The 17,543-nt window shown below is 47.3% G+C and overlaps 1 protein-coding gene across 1 annotated transcript in view; it reads left to right on the plus strand.

Annotated features, from left to right (window-relative positions):
- Positions 1 to 17,543, plus strand: part of IGDCC3 (immunoglobulin superfamily DCC subclass member 3) — a 99,782-nt gene that overhangs the window by 52,460 nt on the left and 29,779 nt on the right. The window contains exons 3-5 of the mRNA XM_030497539.2: positions 5,092 to 5,236; positions 7,729 to 7,859; positions 13,279 to 13,416. Of these exons, the coding sequence (XP_030353399.1) occupies positions 5,092 to 5,236; positions 7,729 to 7,859; positions 13,279 to 13,416 (414 nt within the window). The remainder of the gene's footprint in view (positions 1 to 5,091; positions 5,237 to 7,728; positions 7,860 to 13,278; positions 13,417 to 17,543) is intronic.

Here is a 17,543-nt window from a genome sequence, read left to right on the forward strand (position 1 = left end):
CAACCAGAGAAGTCCATCTGATGGGGCATCTTCTCAACGTTGTTTAAATTATTTCACTCAGCTTTGATTGAGTGTGACAACGGAGACACAAGGATGCAAAATACAGAGAGGGCAGAGAGCCTGGACCATCCTGCTCTGAGCAGTTGTATCTGCTCCAGGGAGAGAAAACCACAGCCAAAGCAAGAGAGGAATAAACATTTGTTTGCAAATATTGCAAGTAAGCATGTAGGACTGAGCCTCTTTCCCTCTGCATCTGCCCAGCACAGAGTGAGATGGAGCTGCCTCTTTCTCTCATCCACTGTCTATTTTGGTTCCTCTTAAATGAGCTGCATTCCTCCAAAATGTCTTCCTTGCTTCAAACTCTCCCGACTCTTGCAGCCCATTTGCTTTGGAGATCTGAAGCCCGGCACGGACAATGGAGATTTGGGATTTTCACCCCTATGATTAGCGGGCAGGATTTTCCCCTGCGCTGGGAGAGACACGGCTGGCCTTTAATATTTCCCTCCCTTTCCAAAGCGGAGAGAAAGGCGATTTTTCTTCCTTTAGATGTGAGCGAAGGCCCCAGCTCCTGCTACTCCTGGAGAATTAAATAGATAAATGGGCGGCGCTGTTGTTCACGCTTCACTATGCACAAAGCAACTTGCATTCAAAATTGGGCTCATGGCAGCGCAGCGACAGCCTCGCACAATAGCGGCATTAGACACGCAGGGCCGGCTCGCGGGCACGGAGGCTGCTCTGCAGCTGGAGCAGCCACCGGGCGCTTGTGATGGGGCTTCTTTATCTGTCTGAAAACGCATCTTTAAGAAGAAAGAAATGCATGGAAAGAAGATGCAGTGTCCTTAAGGACCTGGGAAAATGTCCCTGGTTGAAAGCAGGGGGAAGAGAGGAGAGGATGGGATTTGTGGTGTCCATACGCCCCCCATCTTTTATGCCAGCTCTTTCTTGCAGGCAACTCTTCCATTTCCAGAGTGTAGAGGGAAGCAAATAAGGGACCTGTGTCTGCAAAGCCTTCACCTCCTGTCTTCTTTGCAAATATTCCCGGTCAGGTTGCTGACTTAATGGTGAAGGATTCCTAAGCCAGGAGGGAATGGAAGGAATCCCTCTGCATGCTTTGGGGCTGGTGGCTTGCAGGGAAAGCGTTTGGGAAGGAGTTGTGGTGTCAAGGAGGATGAGCGCTTAGTAAATCTCATAGATACCACAGGTTGGTTCTGCTGGAGCTGTCAGCCTGATTTAAGAGTGGTTTAGGTCTGGGTTTAATTGGCATGGTGGTCATTCTGTTTTAAAAACGACCCTGACTTCTGCTAAATCAATGGGAAATACGATTTTATTATTAAGTTGGGAAATTCAGTATGAAAGTCAGCAGCTGTCACCATCATCAGGCTGCAGCCAGTCTTGGAAGGGGTTGGCTCTGCCCATGGCTTGTTCTCTGGCACTGGGCAAACCATTTCCCTCCCCAGCTTCACCTGATCAGTTGTAATGGAGCTAACGAAGCCTGCCCTCCTTGGTAGGGGCATCTGGGAGCCCAGGTACTAGAGGCATGTCCCCATTAAACTCTTGTTCCTTGTACTGTGTTAACTTTGAGGCATTTTAACCTTGTGCCTCCATTGGAAGCGGTCTGAATTTAACAGGTTGGTGGCAGAAATGTGGAGAAAGGGTTTTGCTTGTGGGCTGCCTGGTGTCGGTGGTGATGAGGATGCTCAGCTCCTCCCCAGCATCCTCTTGTGTCAGAGCCAACCTGCGTATCTGTTTTCCCATAAATAATGTAAAAGCAAAAACCAGTGTGATTGCAGAACTAGCTGGGCTCCCCAAATATTCTCCTAACACCATGCTTGGCCCTGAACCTTTCAAGTCTTCTCCTTGTACCTGCAGTTGATAATAATGTTTGTGTTTTAATGATTCTAACAGGCCTGGGATTTGCTCTGACATACCAAGTTAATGTTTTCTTTTTCTATATCAAATCTAGGTCAATCTCCAGCTTAGCACTAATGCTGTACTGAGCAAAAAAGGATTGGCCACTAATGGTTTCAATTTAGTTTTTCACAGAGTAGAGAAAATTTCATTCAATACCTATTTTCGTTTTTATTCCTTTGGCCTTTCACAGGGCCCATTAGGATGGAGACAGTGTTTGTGCTTTGATTAGGGGAGACCCAGCAAAGTCTTTTGCCAGAACGAATCCTCTGTGAATATGGATGAGGACGAGTTGCCACTCACCTGCGCTGTGTCTGTAAAATATGCCTTTGGAGACTGAATCCTGGTGAGGGTTAGGTGGTGGGAGCTCCCAAGCATGGGGGTCTCTTTAGGGAAGAGCCTCACCTGTGGTCCAGCCCCATCCTGGTCGAGGTCCTCCCTGATACAACATGGGGGAAGGAGACATGAAGAGTTAACTCCTCTACGCCATGTGTCAGTGTGGTTGTAGACAACTCAGTCTGAATCTAGCCTTGGCCAGCATCTTTGAGATAAGGTTCACCCATGGCTGCAGTGTGGGAGGGCTGCTAGGACTGTTCCCCATCTCCTGTGGGACCATTCCCTATCTCCTGTGAGCCCATTTTGGTTTGTCTTTCCCTGCCCGGAGCAAGGACTCTGCTGTAGGAGTTTGTTACAGTCAGTTGGGACATATATAAAAATCTCAGGTGGGTCAGCAGAGATTTAGCCCCTCCAGGTAATGCTCTCTAAAGCAGTTGTGCTCCTACCCCTCTCCTTTCCTTACTCCCAGGGATTTATTTGCAGGCTGAAAACAGCAGCGCAGGTAATCACACGTGTTTGAGTTTTGTTGCTGTTTTAGAGGAGATGCTGCAAAAGCTTTTGTCTTTGCAACTGTAAATAAACTCATAAACCTGTTTTAAAAATAGCATTTTGTAGCTCAGTGCATGAATTTTTAATGCATCTTCTGCAAACCAGCTGGTCTTGGCAAGGGTCACAGTGTTTCCTAGGCATTTAACATAAAACTATGCTTCAAAGCCACATTATAGGGTCGTTGAAGAGTAATATTTTACTTAACATCCTCATAACTGAATTATTTATAACTTCCCATGTTTTATTCATGATCAGTATTAATACTAGTGTCTTTAAGAGTAGAGGTTATTGCTGCAGTTTTACCTGTAAGAGGTGATATTATTGAAATAAAGGACTGGCAATGAATTCTGTAGCTGGCAGAGCGAAGCCTGTGCCGGGGCTGCTCCCATTCACACCTCCCTCTTCTTATCAACCCTGTCAGCCACCGAAAAACCTCAGCGCTGAGCAGCTGTACATTTGAAAGGAGTTTTCCTGCAGGCATCTGAATCTCTGCTTTTTTTTCGCTTTTCTTTCTTTATTAGAGGTTTGTGTCCTCATTCGTTCTTGGATTTATTTCTTGGTGCGAGTCCATACGCTTTGGTTGCAAGATGCTCACGCTGGCCTGGGTCTCCAAATGGCAGCCTGGAAGCGTTCTACAGGCTCCCTTGAGCTCTCCTGCTGCAGGCACCCCTGGATCCCTCATTTTTTGGAGCATCCCTTGCCACCTTGGAAGGGGAATCACCTGGGGTGGGAGAACCTGCCGCAGCCTTTGAGCTCCTTCCCACATGGCTGAGTGCTCTGGGCCATGCGCAGTTTCATTTCAAGGCTAAATCTGTGTGAACTGGATAAATTGCCATTCCACCATTGGGCTCCATCCCTTACCAGGATATTTGCATTAGCTTTCATCTTGGGAAAGATAATATGATTTTGTGTGATCCTTTTTGTGCTGGTGTGTTCCCATCCCGATGTGGGGCTCACTCCCCATCCCACAGCCATGGCTGGAAAACCTTCCCGTCCCCATGGCCGTGCAGGGCCGGGGCTTTGCTCTGTGTTGCTCCATCAGCTTAACAAACCTGCAGTGAGCGGGTTGAGAGCAGTGGTTGTGGGAGCAGCGCGGGTTAATGCAACACATATTTAATGTATGATTGCTAATGGCCATCTCCCATCTGCCTGAGCCCAACTGGAGTTTGCAGATGAATGATTAAGCTGCCCTGACACATATGCAGCTTGTTCCTTAGCAGAAGTACATTCATTATACTTGATGCATGTAAAAGGGGATGAGGCTTTCTTGCTGGGGAGAGGGGTATTATCGAGCTGGGGTGGCAGAGCAGGGGGTTCTCTTGGAGTTTATTTTGTATGATAATGTGAGAGATCTTCCCGTGGATGCAGCACTATAAATGGATCATGAGCTAAATAACCACTGGGATGTTTATTAGCTTTGAATATGTTTATTGCAGAGTCAACAGGCAGCACCTTCCAATTAATTAATAGTAATAATTACTGTATTATTTATGTAGCTCTAACAGCATGCCAGAGTCTTTCTGCACAATGGTTACAGCTGTGGCTATGCTGGAACAGGCTGGTGGTGCATTCATCCTGCACGGGCACGCTGAGGTTTGTCATTAGCTGTCGGGTGGTCCCAACCCCAAAAGCTTTGGTTTGCTGCACTGCTGAGCTCTTGGCAGCTGCTCTTTCTGTGGGCTGAAGCCTGTTGCTCCACAGTGTGGAGATGTGACCGTTCCTTCTGCAGTGCTGGGAGGCAGAGGCTGCAGTGAGCTGGAGCACCTGCCAGACTGAGGTGGAAATAAAGGGCTGTAAGTTTTACTTGAGTTATCTGGGAGTTATGGGACTTTTGGTCATGGTATTTAAACAAACTGAGTTTAGGAGTCAGGCTGCGTGCATCAGAAGGATATTTACAGCAGGTAAGACATTGGCAGCAACAGAAAGGATAGACATCTCTTTTCCGATGTGAGCTTGGATCCAAAGCCTGCTCAGGCTGTTGAGCGTGACCAATAAGTGCCAGTGCAGTGTCTGCGTATCTCTCTGCCCCTGTAGGCCTCACTGTGGAGCATGTGGGTCACGGAGCACCGTCTCCTGTCCTGATTGAGTTCAGTGTGCAGAGGCAGACACATAGCAAGAACTTGCCACTGGTCTTGTTTCTCCATGCAGGAGGTGAGGCTGCAAACCGGCCTTTTGTTTTTGCATTAGCATCCCATTTGCCAGCTCTGGGAAATCCGGATGTTTGTAGGTCACATGAATTTCTTGATGGTGGATCTCTCTTCACATGTGAATATTTTTGTCTCTCTTTTTGTCTTCCAGCAATGTCCGACTTCCACATCCACCCTCAGAACGCAGTGGTGGAGGAAGGTGGTGTAGCAAGATTCCAGTGCCAGATCCACGGCTTGCCAGAGCCAGTCATCCTCTGGCAAAAGAACCGCGTGCCGGTCAACACAGACAATGAAAGGTAGGACATGTCCAAGCTGTCTTTTCTCCAGGTGGAAAAAGGTGGCCAAGCTTGCTGTTGCTCTCACAGCTGTGCTAGCACACAGTTAATCTGGGCTGGGAGTCTTGGCCAGTGTTTCTGCCATGGAAGGCTCTTTCAGTTAATGTTGTGGGGTTTCTGGGCTCCTGGACGAACACCGTGTAGAAATACTGGATGTCCCAGGAGAGATAGATAAAGCCCGTTAGCTGATTTTGGAGAGGCAAAGGCTTGCATTGACCTTCCCTGTTCAGCCCTATTCCAGGTTTACTTTCCAGCATGAAGAGCCCACCCAGTAGTCCTAGCAGAGCTGGGTAGCTTTGGCATCCATCATCCCTCTTTGGCTTCATTTTGTGCAACTCTTTCCAAGCCAGATCCATGACTTAGGGTCTTTCATGTGGGTCCTGAACTCTTGCAAGTGCTGAATTACACTGTGGCTGCTAGACTTCCCTTCCTAGTGGACTCTCTTTGTGTGTGGTGGCAGGGGAGCTCTGCAGAATATCTTAGAGCACCCTGGGCTGCTGTTTCCCATGTAATCCTCGTATGGAAAACCCCACTGCCCCCCTTTCCCAGCCTAGACCCGGGACGGCACGTCCTCGCTTCCTGTGTTTGACAGGCTGCTCCCTGCGCGTCGGAAACATCCCTCATCACAGTTTGATCCTCCGAGCAGCGGTGGGACCTGGCAGAGGGCAGGTGGCAGGAAGTGTGTGCTCCGTGCCGGTGGTCCCAGCTGCGGCTCGGGAGCTGCACAACCGATGGTGGGAGACAATCGGTCGCAACACACCTCGATCACGGATTGATGTGTGTGCGTTGGGAATAGGTGAAACCAGGAAGCTGTAAATATTTTCCTGAAAGCCCCTATTCTTAAAAATGTCAGTTCTGCAGCAGAACGTGGTTGGGTTCTTTGGAGGCAGGAGAAAACATGAGGGCTGGAACAATGCCTGACCTTTTCGGTGTTGTGCTGAACTTACAGTAGAAGGACCCAAGAGGCCCAGCGCTGCCATGGAAAACTGCAACTGTCAGGCTTTGTTTTTCCTCATGTTTTTCATCTGAGCTTTTTTTAGCCCAATACAGGGTTGATTTGTCAAACTTGATCTCGTTTGAAGGTTTCTTACTCATACAGGTGCTAATCCGGGGATGTGGTAGAGCAGGATGACTGGTCCAGGGTGGTATCAGCAGATGTAAGGGGTGCAGAACTGGGCCTGGCACCTTGTGTACATCCCGATGAGATGTTGCAGGACAGGTGAAGTTCCCTTGAATTCCTTCACGCATTATTGTTCCTTTCCACTTGAGCCCATGGTCACAGGTGTGGAGATGGTCAGAGATGTGAGTGTGACCAGGAATTCTTTCTCCAAGGCTGAGGAGCCCCAAGACTGAAGAGCCAAGACTTTTCTCCAACCCAGAGAGCCCCAAGCTGTGCTCATACCCGTTGCTTCTCCTCCAGGGCAGGGAGCTTGCCCAAGCCCTGGTAGATGTGCACTAGGAGCAGTTTCCCTGCATTCAGTGTCCTGATTTCGAACAGATTTAGCTTCTTGTAGGAGTAAAGTTACTGGGGAAGGTTTTTATTGTCAGCTCAGTAGATTAATCTGTGACACCAGCAGGCCTGGATGATGAGGGTTGCTTCTCTAACTGAATTGGATTTCTGCATTAATCACGCTTGGTGCATTTCTGTGTATAAAGTGTATATAAATTTGTATGCCGAGTCGTGCACTTCAAGGCTTTGAAGGCAGAATAATAGCTTTGGAATTGAATCTTCTAATGCTGTGGGCAGATTGTTAACAAAAATGAAAGCTTCTTGTGGTATAATTCATCCAAAACAATGGGCATTTTAAAGTCCCAGAGAGATTGCAATCAACTTGGGGACGTGTCAAACTGATTGCTGTCACGCTGCCTCCGACACCGAGCCACGCGTTCGGAACCCGGCGCAGGGTTATAGGCACTTAACCATATGCTGATAGGGAGAAAGATGTTCTTCATCTTCTAGACGGAAATGGATTATTAACTCATCACACTGTATTGACTTACTACCAGCCAACTTAAACACATGGTTGCCAAGCAACCTGTAATGTATGTGTACATATATGTGTGTATGCATGCATGGCTTAAATATACCTATGGTTTAAATATAGAAAATATTTATTCATATGTATGTATGCCCACTCAACATCTATTTTAAACTCGCCTTTCCATGCGTTTGAGGTTCTAAGGTCATGGGGATTTGAGTCCTGGGCCAGGTTGTACAGGGCTTGGAGCAACCTGCTCTAGTGGAAGGTGTCCCTGCCCGTGGCAGGGGTTGGAACTGGATGAACTTTAAGGTCCTTTCCAACCCAAACCATTCTAGGATTCTATGATTCTGTGATAAGCATGGGCTGCCAGGATGCAGGGAGCCAGCCTGCCTCACCTGCATGGCTGTGCAGCCTGCTTCCACATCACGTCCTGCTCTGCAAGTTTTTGATTCTGCTTTTCTCTTCCCACAGGTACACGCTGCTTCCCAAGGGAGTCCTCCAGATTACGGGACTGAGGGCAGAAGACAGTGGGATTTTTCACTGTGTTGCTACCAATATTGCTAATGTGAAGTTCAGCCGGGAGGCCAGGCTCACCGTGTCAGGTTAGTGCCAGTAAACGCTGTCCTGACTCTGTTTCTGTCTTCTTTTTGGGCTGTTTTGGACCAGGACAGTTTAAGAAAGTTTCAGGCTAACGGCACTGAGAAGTGTTCCTCCGTCCAGCCATAACACCTTCCTTCTTCTGGATTGTTATTAGTTCCTGCCAGATCAGTCCATTTGATAGCAGATAAATCTGTCTCTTTGCCTGTAAATTAGTGCCAGTTTCTGGGTAGAGGGAGGATGGTGAGAAAATGAGCAACAGCAGCTTTACATTAAATAAATTCTTTTGGAAATGTAGAAGATTCATCATTTCATTATGAGACCTGCCCACTCTGGAAGTAATTGCAGCACACAGGGTGATCAATTATTTATCTAATGGGGGAATTATGTTCTGTAGTCTGTTAGTAGTGCATTGTGACCAAAGTGGGCAAACCTTTCTTTGGAAGATGAGAAGCCCTGAGCAACCCAGGCTGAGTTTTGACTCGGTTCTCGATCCACATCTGAATTCAGTGGCTGAAAGAGGTTTTCAGCTCTGAAAGCTCCAGCTGAAGAAGTAACAGTGCCTTATGGTCTCCTCTCCAAAAAAATGGCCCAAACCACATACTTGCTGTTTTGTTTCACTCTGCCAGAGGTAGGATGTGATGAAGCTGTAAGGGCAAACCGAAGCAACCCACATCCATGCATTGCATGTGCTCAGGTTTGGCCTGTTTGTAAAAGCACACAAAATGGCACGTGGAAGTGATGACCTTGGGCAGAGAGAAGGAAGGAAGGATGGATATGGGTGCAGATACATTACCATGTTTCCATACCCATTGACCAGCCCATTGACTGTCCTCTATTAACTGTCCCTGTAGGACCCAAGCTGATCTCTTGGAGCCCCTTCGAGCAATAACTCCTCAGCCAGTTTCTAAACCTGATGTTGGATTGTCACCTTCTAGTTAGGCTTTCTGCATTTGTCAGTGTTTTTAATTTAAAGCACTTTTAGCTTCAGAAGTCTCTCTTGATATTTCAGTGGCTGCTTCTAGTATGAAGGAAGTGGGAAGTATTAAGTCAAATCATACAACCCAACCCGATCAAGCAGCCAGGAGTGAATGACACCTTTGTGCTCTCTTAGAGAAATGCCTTTGATATGTTCAGCCTCCTTGTATGAAAACAGGATAGCTTGCTTGTCCTGGACTTAATAGCATTTGTGGGTTACCTTCAGAGAAGGTGAGTGTGCCAAAGAAGTAGCCTTTCTCCCTGAGCTGTGATCCTCCTGTCCATCAGATACACATAATTGCTGGTACCCAGTGGCTGGAGGCTTCCCAGCATACACTCATATCTCACAGCCTGCCTTCACCCTCTGAAACAGCTGCCTGGCCAGTGGTTTGGAGTAGGAGACTTAACGCCTGTACCAAGTGTCAGATTAGCCCCTGCCAGCTGTAAAAAAAGCAGCATGTGTGAAATGGGGTGAAGCTGAGGAAAGAGTGATGCTGTGTATGTCAACTCTGATGGGGAAAGAAAGCAGGTTAACTGGTTCTGAAAGACCTGGGAGGTTTTGATGCTTGTTGCTAATCTGTTTTCTTGATCTGTGTGAGCGGTAGCCATGTGGAGGGGAAAAAGAACAGTAAATTATCAACGTGGTGAAGTTCTTTGTGTCAGTTTACTGGTCTGAGTTACTGTTTCTCACAGGGCAGAAAGTGCTAGTTGTTCTCATCTGACCATCCCTCATTTCAGATGGATATTTTCCAGGTTTCCTGTCTGTGAAACATTTGTGGTTTTCCTCTTTCCTTAAAGCAGTCGGATGATGAATATGGGCACCGTGTGTAAGTGTCTGTTGAAGGGCTTGGACTGTGCTTCAGTGACTGCATGTCAGCAGAGCTGCCATAACGGGATGTTTGCATGCTCTCAGCCCATGGAAAACCCATTGCACTGGGTTAAACCTCAGAGAAGGTTTATGCTCTGTGGTGTTTGCTAAGAGCACACAAATATCTGTTAGAGCAGGACAGCAGGCATGTGCTAGCATACTAAGCCTCAGCTTTGGCGCACAAGCAGAGGCTATGGTGTGCCACAGATATTGCTTCACTGGTGTGGGTGTTGTGTCAGTAAATACTGAACTAATGTGAGTGCTGTTGTGCACATGTCATTGGGTATGATGGGTTAAGTGGTAATCTTGCAAATCTTTCCTCACCTCCCTCTCATGCAGAGGGGTAAAGGGAATGGTGCTTTCTGCTCTTCATTGTGGCAGGAGGGCTTCCCTCACTTCTTAACAGCAACTTCAGCCATTGCTTCACCCACAGAGAAGCACCAAGTCTGCCTCATGGGGGCTTCTGAGCCCTGGCTGGGGAGGAAGGAGGGAGAGGATGGAGGTGGGCACCCATGTCCTGCAAGGGCTGGAGAGGAAGAGGAGGGTGACTGCACGTGGGGGATGAAGGAGCCTGCTCACAGCACTTTCCTTCCTCTCCCGGCAGCGGTGGAGGGGCTGCCGGCAGCAAACAGCACGGATGTGTCTTCCAGTCCTCCTGATTGATTATTTTCAAGCGCCTGCTTAGCGGAGCTGCTCCCGCGGGGCTGCTGCCTCTCTGCGCTGACACCTTCCCAGCGCGAGCTGCGCCTCTCTCTGCTGCTGTCCTTTTGATCAAGATCTAACAGCCTGTGCCGGCAATGCTCCTGTCCCTGCTAGAGTGCCTGTCACTCCTGACAGTGCCAGGGACCTCCCCATCCTCACTGCAACTGCTGCTGCCAGAGTCCCTGGGGACCACGTGCATCATTAGAGCCTTTTTCCCTTTCAAAATAAATCCCCCCTGCGTTGCCCTGAACCCTGCTGTGCCCCAGCAGCACTCGCCTGCCACAAGTCCCTCATCTTGTCACTCCTTCCTTCCTGACCCTGCATCAAAGAGCTTTTCTGGTTGGAGAAGGAAACCACCTCCTCAATGGTTGGGCATGGTCAGCCCCTTTGCATGGTGCTGCGTCTGGTGGCCACATCCCTGCTGGATCACCATCCCTGCTGGCCCTGGAGCCAGCACTGCTGTGGGCATTGGGCTTGGCAGTGAAGCTACAGGACTATTAAGTGGCCTTTGCAGGAGGTGAGCAGCGTTGGAAATGCCCCTTCAGAGCTCAGCAGGGTTTGGCCAAACACAGGGAGCTGAGCTCACACCTGAGTCTGAATGTCTATTTCAGACTCAGAGTATAAATCAGAGTGTGATTTCTTTATGCATTTTATGGTCAAAATAGTGTTTTATAAATTCTGCTTTGGTCTCAGCTCCCATTTACTGACATTCTCAGGTGACCTTGGACAATTCATTTCATTTCTCTGTGTTTTGAAATATTGAAATCACTCTATAATACGATGATAATATCATATTATTCTAAGCGTGAACATTTAGTATTGTGATTTAGAACAATAAATCTACATGGGGTTTAAAGGCAGTCTGAGGTACTGAGGGGGAAGGTATTGCTTTTCAGATCTCTTGGGGTTAACCAGCCGGTCATATGAATTTATTGTGCATTCCGGTCCTCATAAAAAAATCTGCATTTTATGGCTTGCAGTGAAATGCATTTAGTGAGAGAGTCAGCTCCTAAGTCACACTGACACGGTGATTTGTCTTGGATTTTGCTTATTTAGACACAACCTCAGAGTCATTTTATCACTCCCATTTAGCCCCTGTAGGAACAATTAACAAGTGAGCTGCTCTGATCTGTTCTTGCCATTGGACCACTGTGAAATCCCTCCACTAACACCCCAACTTCAGCCCCTGAGCTGCTGTGAAAGGGTAGTGCTAAAAAGAGCAGGAAGAAAGGACATTTTTTTCTTGGAGAAAAGCCCTTGCAGATAGTTTTTGGTGGATCACTTTAACAAGCTTTTTGGGCATCAGAAAGTCCATGTTCAGAGTCAGCATGGGATGGCCCCACCACAAAGCCCAACCCGTGGCATTGCTCAGCTCTCCAGCCTTCCCTGTGCCCCTCTCCTGCTCGGGGGCAGACGACCAGCCCAAGTACATCTGTCTGCAGGTGCACAGAGAGTTTTTGCCAGCAGCAGCTGTCAGATTGTTGAAATTCCTTAAACACTGCTTGACCTCAGCATTTCTGTAGTATAACCCAGATCTCGTTGGAAATGGGGAGAAGACTAATGCAGAGATGGTCAGTGTTCCTGTTTGCTGATGGGGAGCTGAGAGTATCTCCTTTTTTTCCCTCCTTCCAGCAAATGGGAGCAAAGGCTGAAGGGACCTTTGGCTTAGGGAGATTCAGGCTGGATGTGAGGAAGAAATGTTTTACAGTGAGGGTGGTAAAACACTATCACAAGTTGCCCAGAGAGGTGGTGGATGCACCATTCTTGGAGACATTCAAGGCCAGGCTGGATGTGGTTCTGGGCAATCTGATCTAGTTGAAGATGTCCCTGCGCATTGTAGGGGGTTGGACTAGATGAGCTTTGAAGGTCCCTTCCAACCCAAACTATTCTATGATAAGGCACTTCTTAGGGACTCAGGAGATGGGGTTCAGCTGTGGTATACCTGACACAGGAAGATGGTTTTGTTCTGTGGTCCCCTCCTGTCTGATGAAATGTGGTTTCTTTTGCTTGTCCTGTGCCTGCCTGGTCTCCAGAGTCCTTGTGCTGGGCTTTATTGTATTATGGGTCTATGCATCATCTTGTACAGTGGGTTTCATTCTGGGTTGCTGCCACTTGGTGCTACTGTAGCACAAATAAATGATTAGTGATTGCACCCTGAGCAATGATTGTACTACGATTATAGCAGAGCAAGGGGATGCATCCTCTCCCAGCAGCCAGTTACACCAGAGTGGGCCAGGACAGGGCTGCTGTAAAGGCAGGGAAATGACCACCCTGTGGGCTGCAGTCATCAGAGGAGTTTCCTTTGAGTTTCCTCTCAAAAAGATCCTCGTTGGGAGTCAGGGACTGGCACCTCCATCACTGTCTCTGTCCCAGGACAGGGCTTCTGGAGCAAAGGCACCAGCAGCAAGAGAGGATGCATGCAGAGAGGCAGATTTAGCCATTGTGGGCTGCATGGATTATTTTATGGCTTGAGATGCTGAAAGATAAAGCAACTCCTTCCTTTATTTGCATTCCTGTCTGCACAAGCTGTCCTGCAGCTTGTGTCCTCCCTGTACGCCATGTTTTTCCTCCACATCTGCTCTCTGCAGTTCACAGCACGGTTCCTTCTTTATGCTGCCTATATCTGTGTGTTAATGGAGCTGCTTGTGACTGGGTCTGTTGGCTGAGGGGTTTTGCCCAGGAAATCAGCACACTTGAAACGTGTTCAGTGTCACTGTCATGCAAACGCTGTGCTCCTTTTGTTGCTTGTACACCTCAGATTTATTGAGGCTTTCACCAGGCACATCATTTGTACTTTGAGGATGCACGAAGCCTTTGGTGTTTCCATTAAACAGGAGAGAATCAGATGCCTTTTAACACTGATGTCATCCTTGCAGGCTCCCACTCCACTGTTTACAAGGACCCCATGATACTTGTTGGCCCGGAGAACCTCACGCTGACGGTGCACCAGACCGCGGTGCTGGAGTGCATCGCAACCGGGAACCCCCGGCCCATCGTCTCCTGGAGCCGCCTAGGTAAGCCCAGGGTGGCTGGGATTTCCTCCTCCTCTTCCTCTCCCCTGTCATCCTATGGGAAATAGGTAGGTGCCACTGACTATTTTATGCAACAGGTGATTTGCCCTTTCCCTTCCCATGGAAGTTAATTGTAGGCTTGAAGTGCTTTTTATCCTCATGTCTACACTTTGTTTTTCCTCTCTACCAAGATCCTGTTTTCTCCTGTTAGCAAAGTGGGTTGGTTAAACCTGTTGATGTTTCATGAAAGGTGATAATTTTGTCTTTTCTCGAGTGACAGCATCTTCTTCAGCTGCATCAGAAACATCACCACTGTTGGCCTAGAGAAGCAAAAGCATACACAAACACATCCTTCATGTAAAACAGACTTGAAAGAACTTGCTGCCTCATCAGGGAGTTTTAAAAATGAGGGGAAGAGGTGTTTAAAGTAGCATGTCTGAAGCTCTAGAAAACCCAAATGCTTCCTGCTGAGGTCCATGATATTTAATCAGCATGGAAACCAGAGGCAGTGTCTGATGGCATCATTCAAACGAGGAAGAGCAAAGTGCCATGTTTCTCCAGTCCAAAAGCAAGGATTATTTTAGTTTCTAACTTTCCATTTTCCCTACAGAAAATGTTTCCATTGCCCTACAGAAATCTGTGCTGAGCAAAGAGCTGATGGCTTTTGTTTTACATTCTGGAGCTTGTAACTGCCTGTGCACACTGTGGGGTTGGTTCGGTTAGTATTTCCCAAGCCTTTGTGGTCCAAGAGGTCATGTCATTTTTAGGATGCTAATGTCCCTGAGTCCCCCAAGGTGGCTGCAAAGCACAAACAAGGCTAATCCTGTCTCCTGCTGCTGTGCTGGATGTGGGACTTCACCCTGTGGCTCTTCAAGGCTCAAGGTCCAGCTCATGGGAAGAGCGACTTCCCACTCCAGAGCTGTCCATCAGGGGATAGAGACACATATCCAGCATCCATTGCACTGTTTTTCCATGCTTGCCCTCCTGCTTCTCCTCTGGTGGCTTGTAAAACCGGCTTGTATCTGCCACATAACTGGTTATTTTTCCTCCAGAGCCATAACAGTCAGATTGATGCTGGTTTAAAAATTCACCAGGTCTGCTGTGTCACTGGTTTGGATCTCTTGAACACAAGGCAGCTCTATGTTAGTGCTCAACTATAATAAACTACTTTATAATTGCCTTTAATTATAAGTGCTTATTACCTTCTTCAAAACACTTGTCTCTATAGAGCAATGCAATAATGAAGATGTAAGAGCTTCGTGTGATATTTGTCTGGATGGTCTGAGTTCAGCATTGCCTTCTGCCAAAACTAAACGCCCCCTCCACGCTGCTTTGCAGCACAGCAACAGAATTAGAGCTACTGAGTGGGAAAGAGATCCTGTTATTTTTCCTCCCCTTCAGCATAGATGTTTCCTGTGCAAAGCATCACAAGATCTTGTTTAGTCTTACACTGATCTCGACAGCGATGTGGCTGTGCAGGCTCTCTGATGAATTGGTGGGTTTGTCATCTCTTTGTAGCCATTTCAGAAGCTCTTTCTTGTCTCTGTGTCTGTGTGATCAGGAGGAGGGAGAGGGGTTTACACTGGACAGGGACATCCTCTGAGTATCTGTCATCTGTACATGTGGCTTCCTCCCGTGTGAAGGTGGTCTTCCTGAAGTTCCTCCTACAGAGCTGGTTTAGCTTAAATAACCACTTAATTTATTCAACTTAGGAAAAAAACACTTTTAATCCGCTCCCAGAAAAAAAAAGTCCATGGGCACGAAGTCTTAGAGCTGCAGCTGGTTTAGGAATAGGCCTGACTTAATTTAAACAAAACCAAAAGTCAGTTATATGTGAACATCTTTCTTGCCTGGTCAAAATAAAGAAGAGTCATGGCATGGCCACTGTGGCAGGTCCTTGCCCAGGGCATGCTGCTGTTTCACAGTGCCTCTCTGAACCCCTTTGCTCACAGTTTTGACGTTGTGGCATTTCTTCTGTCAGAAAGGAGTAAAAGAACACTTTTGCTTTCACAGCTTCCTGGTGTAGGGCAAAGCAAGCCATAAACAACATTTGCACTTTTTGCTTTGGCTTTGCTGAAACCTGGCTGGTTTTCAGTGGGAAAGGCAGCTATATTTTGCTTGAAGGAAACCATTCAAATTCTAGGTCAGTTTTTGAGTGTCACACAATCAATTTTGAATTTAATTTCCTTGGGAATATGTTGTAGCCCCGACCACAAACAGAATTCCTGCGTCTCGCCGTGCATGAAATGTCAACATTCATTAGAGAGCAGGCTCTGAGAGAAACGTAAAATCATTAAGGGTTTGTTCAGGGAAGATAGGGCTTTTCCTTTCAGAGCCACACACTTCAGGCTTGGACCTGTATGTGTGCACAAATGAATATCCTGGGCACTTACTGCAAAGCCTTTTGAATGAATGACGATTTTAATGTATCCTTACCCTTTAACTGACAGGCCACTGAGCTGGCCTCCATAAAAGGTACCAAGGCAGAATAATAAACTATTTAGAGAGATAGAGAAAAGTGAGGCGAGAAAGAAAAGACAGTGATTATCTGATAGCGTTATACAGAAGTTGTCAGAAAGGGTCACACAATGGGAAGGAAATTACTAAAGAGGGAGCCATTCAAGAAGTAAACTATACAACAATTGTAGGAGCCAATTAATTGGTAACTTATTGGACACAGAAGCTTGTAATAGATGGCTGACTGGTTGACAGGAGCACCGTTCCTGTAAGTGTTTAGAAATAATAGAGTAAATTTCACCACTTCACACACTGAATAGTCAACTGTTGCAATGTACTCTAAATATGCTAATCCACAGTGCCCAGTGTCCGCCGGAGCAGGAGACCCATGTGTCTAAAAAGTGGAAGGCTACTATGGCACAATACAAAGAATTCACAAAAGACCTAAATGATCAACATTAGAAAGTTGTTACTTTCTTTCTACTTGCTGCTTACAAAAGAAAGGCGTTGGTGTTGTTGCATATTCATATCGCCTGGCACGTTTTAACGGGTCTCTGTAATTGGTGCTGCTGTGCCAATCACCCCGTTAGCAGCAGAATGGACTCCAGAAAGCATCACATACACCTTGGAAAAATAAATAATGCAGCTCCCAAGGCACAGGCCTCTTTCATCCAGACTTCCCCCAGTGGGGAGCCTGGAAGCCTTTTTGTCCATAGGCAGAGCATCTTTTGGGAGCATCTCCCACTTGGAGAATGATCTCCTTTATTCATCAGCCGTCTTCTGTGCTTCCCAACCAGCTGAACCTTCCCCTTCTGCCCTTGTCAACTGAGGATCAACAGAGTGAATCTGTCACACGTTTCCACCCAGACTGGCTTGTTTTCAGCCCTCAAACTTTCTGCTTTTGGCTTCATAAAACACAGTAGAAGGTTATGTTAAATGAGCAGCGGTTTCCAGCCTCTGCGGGTCCTGAGAGCTTCAGGAACTGACCAACGGTGTAAGCTTTTGCAGTCTCTCAGATCTCCTCGATAGGGAGATGACGTGGTGATGGCAAGTGGTGCCAGGAGGGTGGGTTTGCAGGGTTTGGATCCCTTGGCCAAGCCACTCTTCAGGTCTCCATGTGAGGGAAACAGGGTTAAAATAAACAGCAACCTTTGCAAAGCAGGTGTGAGACATCAGTGCCTCTGCACAGCACTCCTGCAAAGTGCTGAGCTTTCAGGATGCAAGGAATTTCTTGTGTAAATACTCTGTATTATTTATGTGTGTTGTCAGTGTTACTCAGTTGGACTTGCTATTAGGTGAAGACCTTCTAACTGATCACAGGACGGCTCGGGTTGAGTGAGGCGCAGTAGGGTAAGAAGGATGTAGCAGGCTGGAAAAGTAGAGACATTTCTCTAGAAGCCCTTTCAGCACTGTTTGGAAGGAGGAGTTGAGTAAGAGGCATATGGGATGATCTGGCACGGTGGTCTTTGCTGGCTGTTAGAGGTGGCCACACTCTCTGAATCAGTGACAGATCCCCCGAGGTTTTTGAGCTTGGAGAACTTTATTCTTCAGGGAAGTGAAAGATGCTTGGCTGACAGGAGACATTTCTTTGGAGCACACAACCTCTAATTGATAGTTGGGGCTAGAGAGATAACTAAGGACGTATCAATGCTGGTATTCGGACTGTGTGGAGT

The sequence above is a fragment of the Strigops habroptila genome, chromosome 9 (assembly GCF_004027225.2).
Source record: "Strigops habroptila isolate Jane chromosome 9, bStrHab1.2.pri, whole genome shotgun sequence".
Taxonomy (NCBI): Eukaryota; Metazoa; Chordata; class Aves; order Psittaciformes; family Psittacidae; genus Strigops; species Strigops habroptila.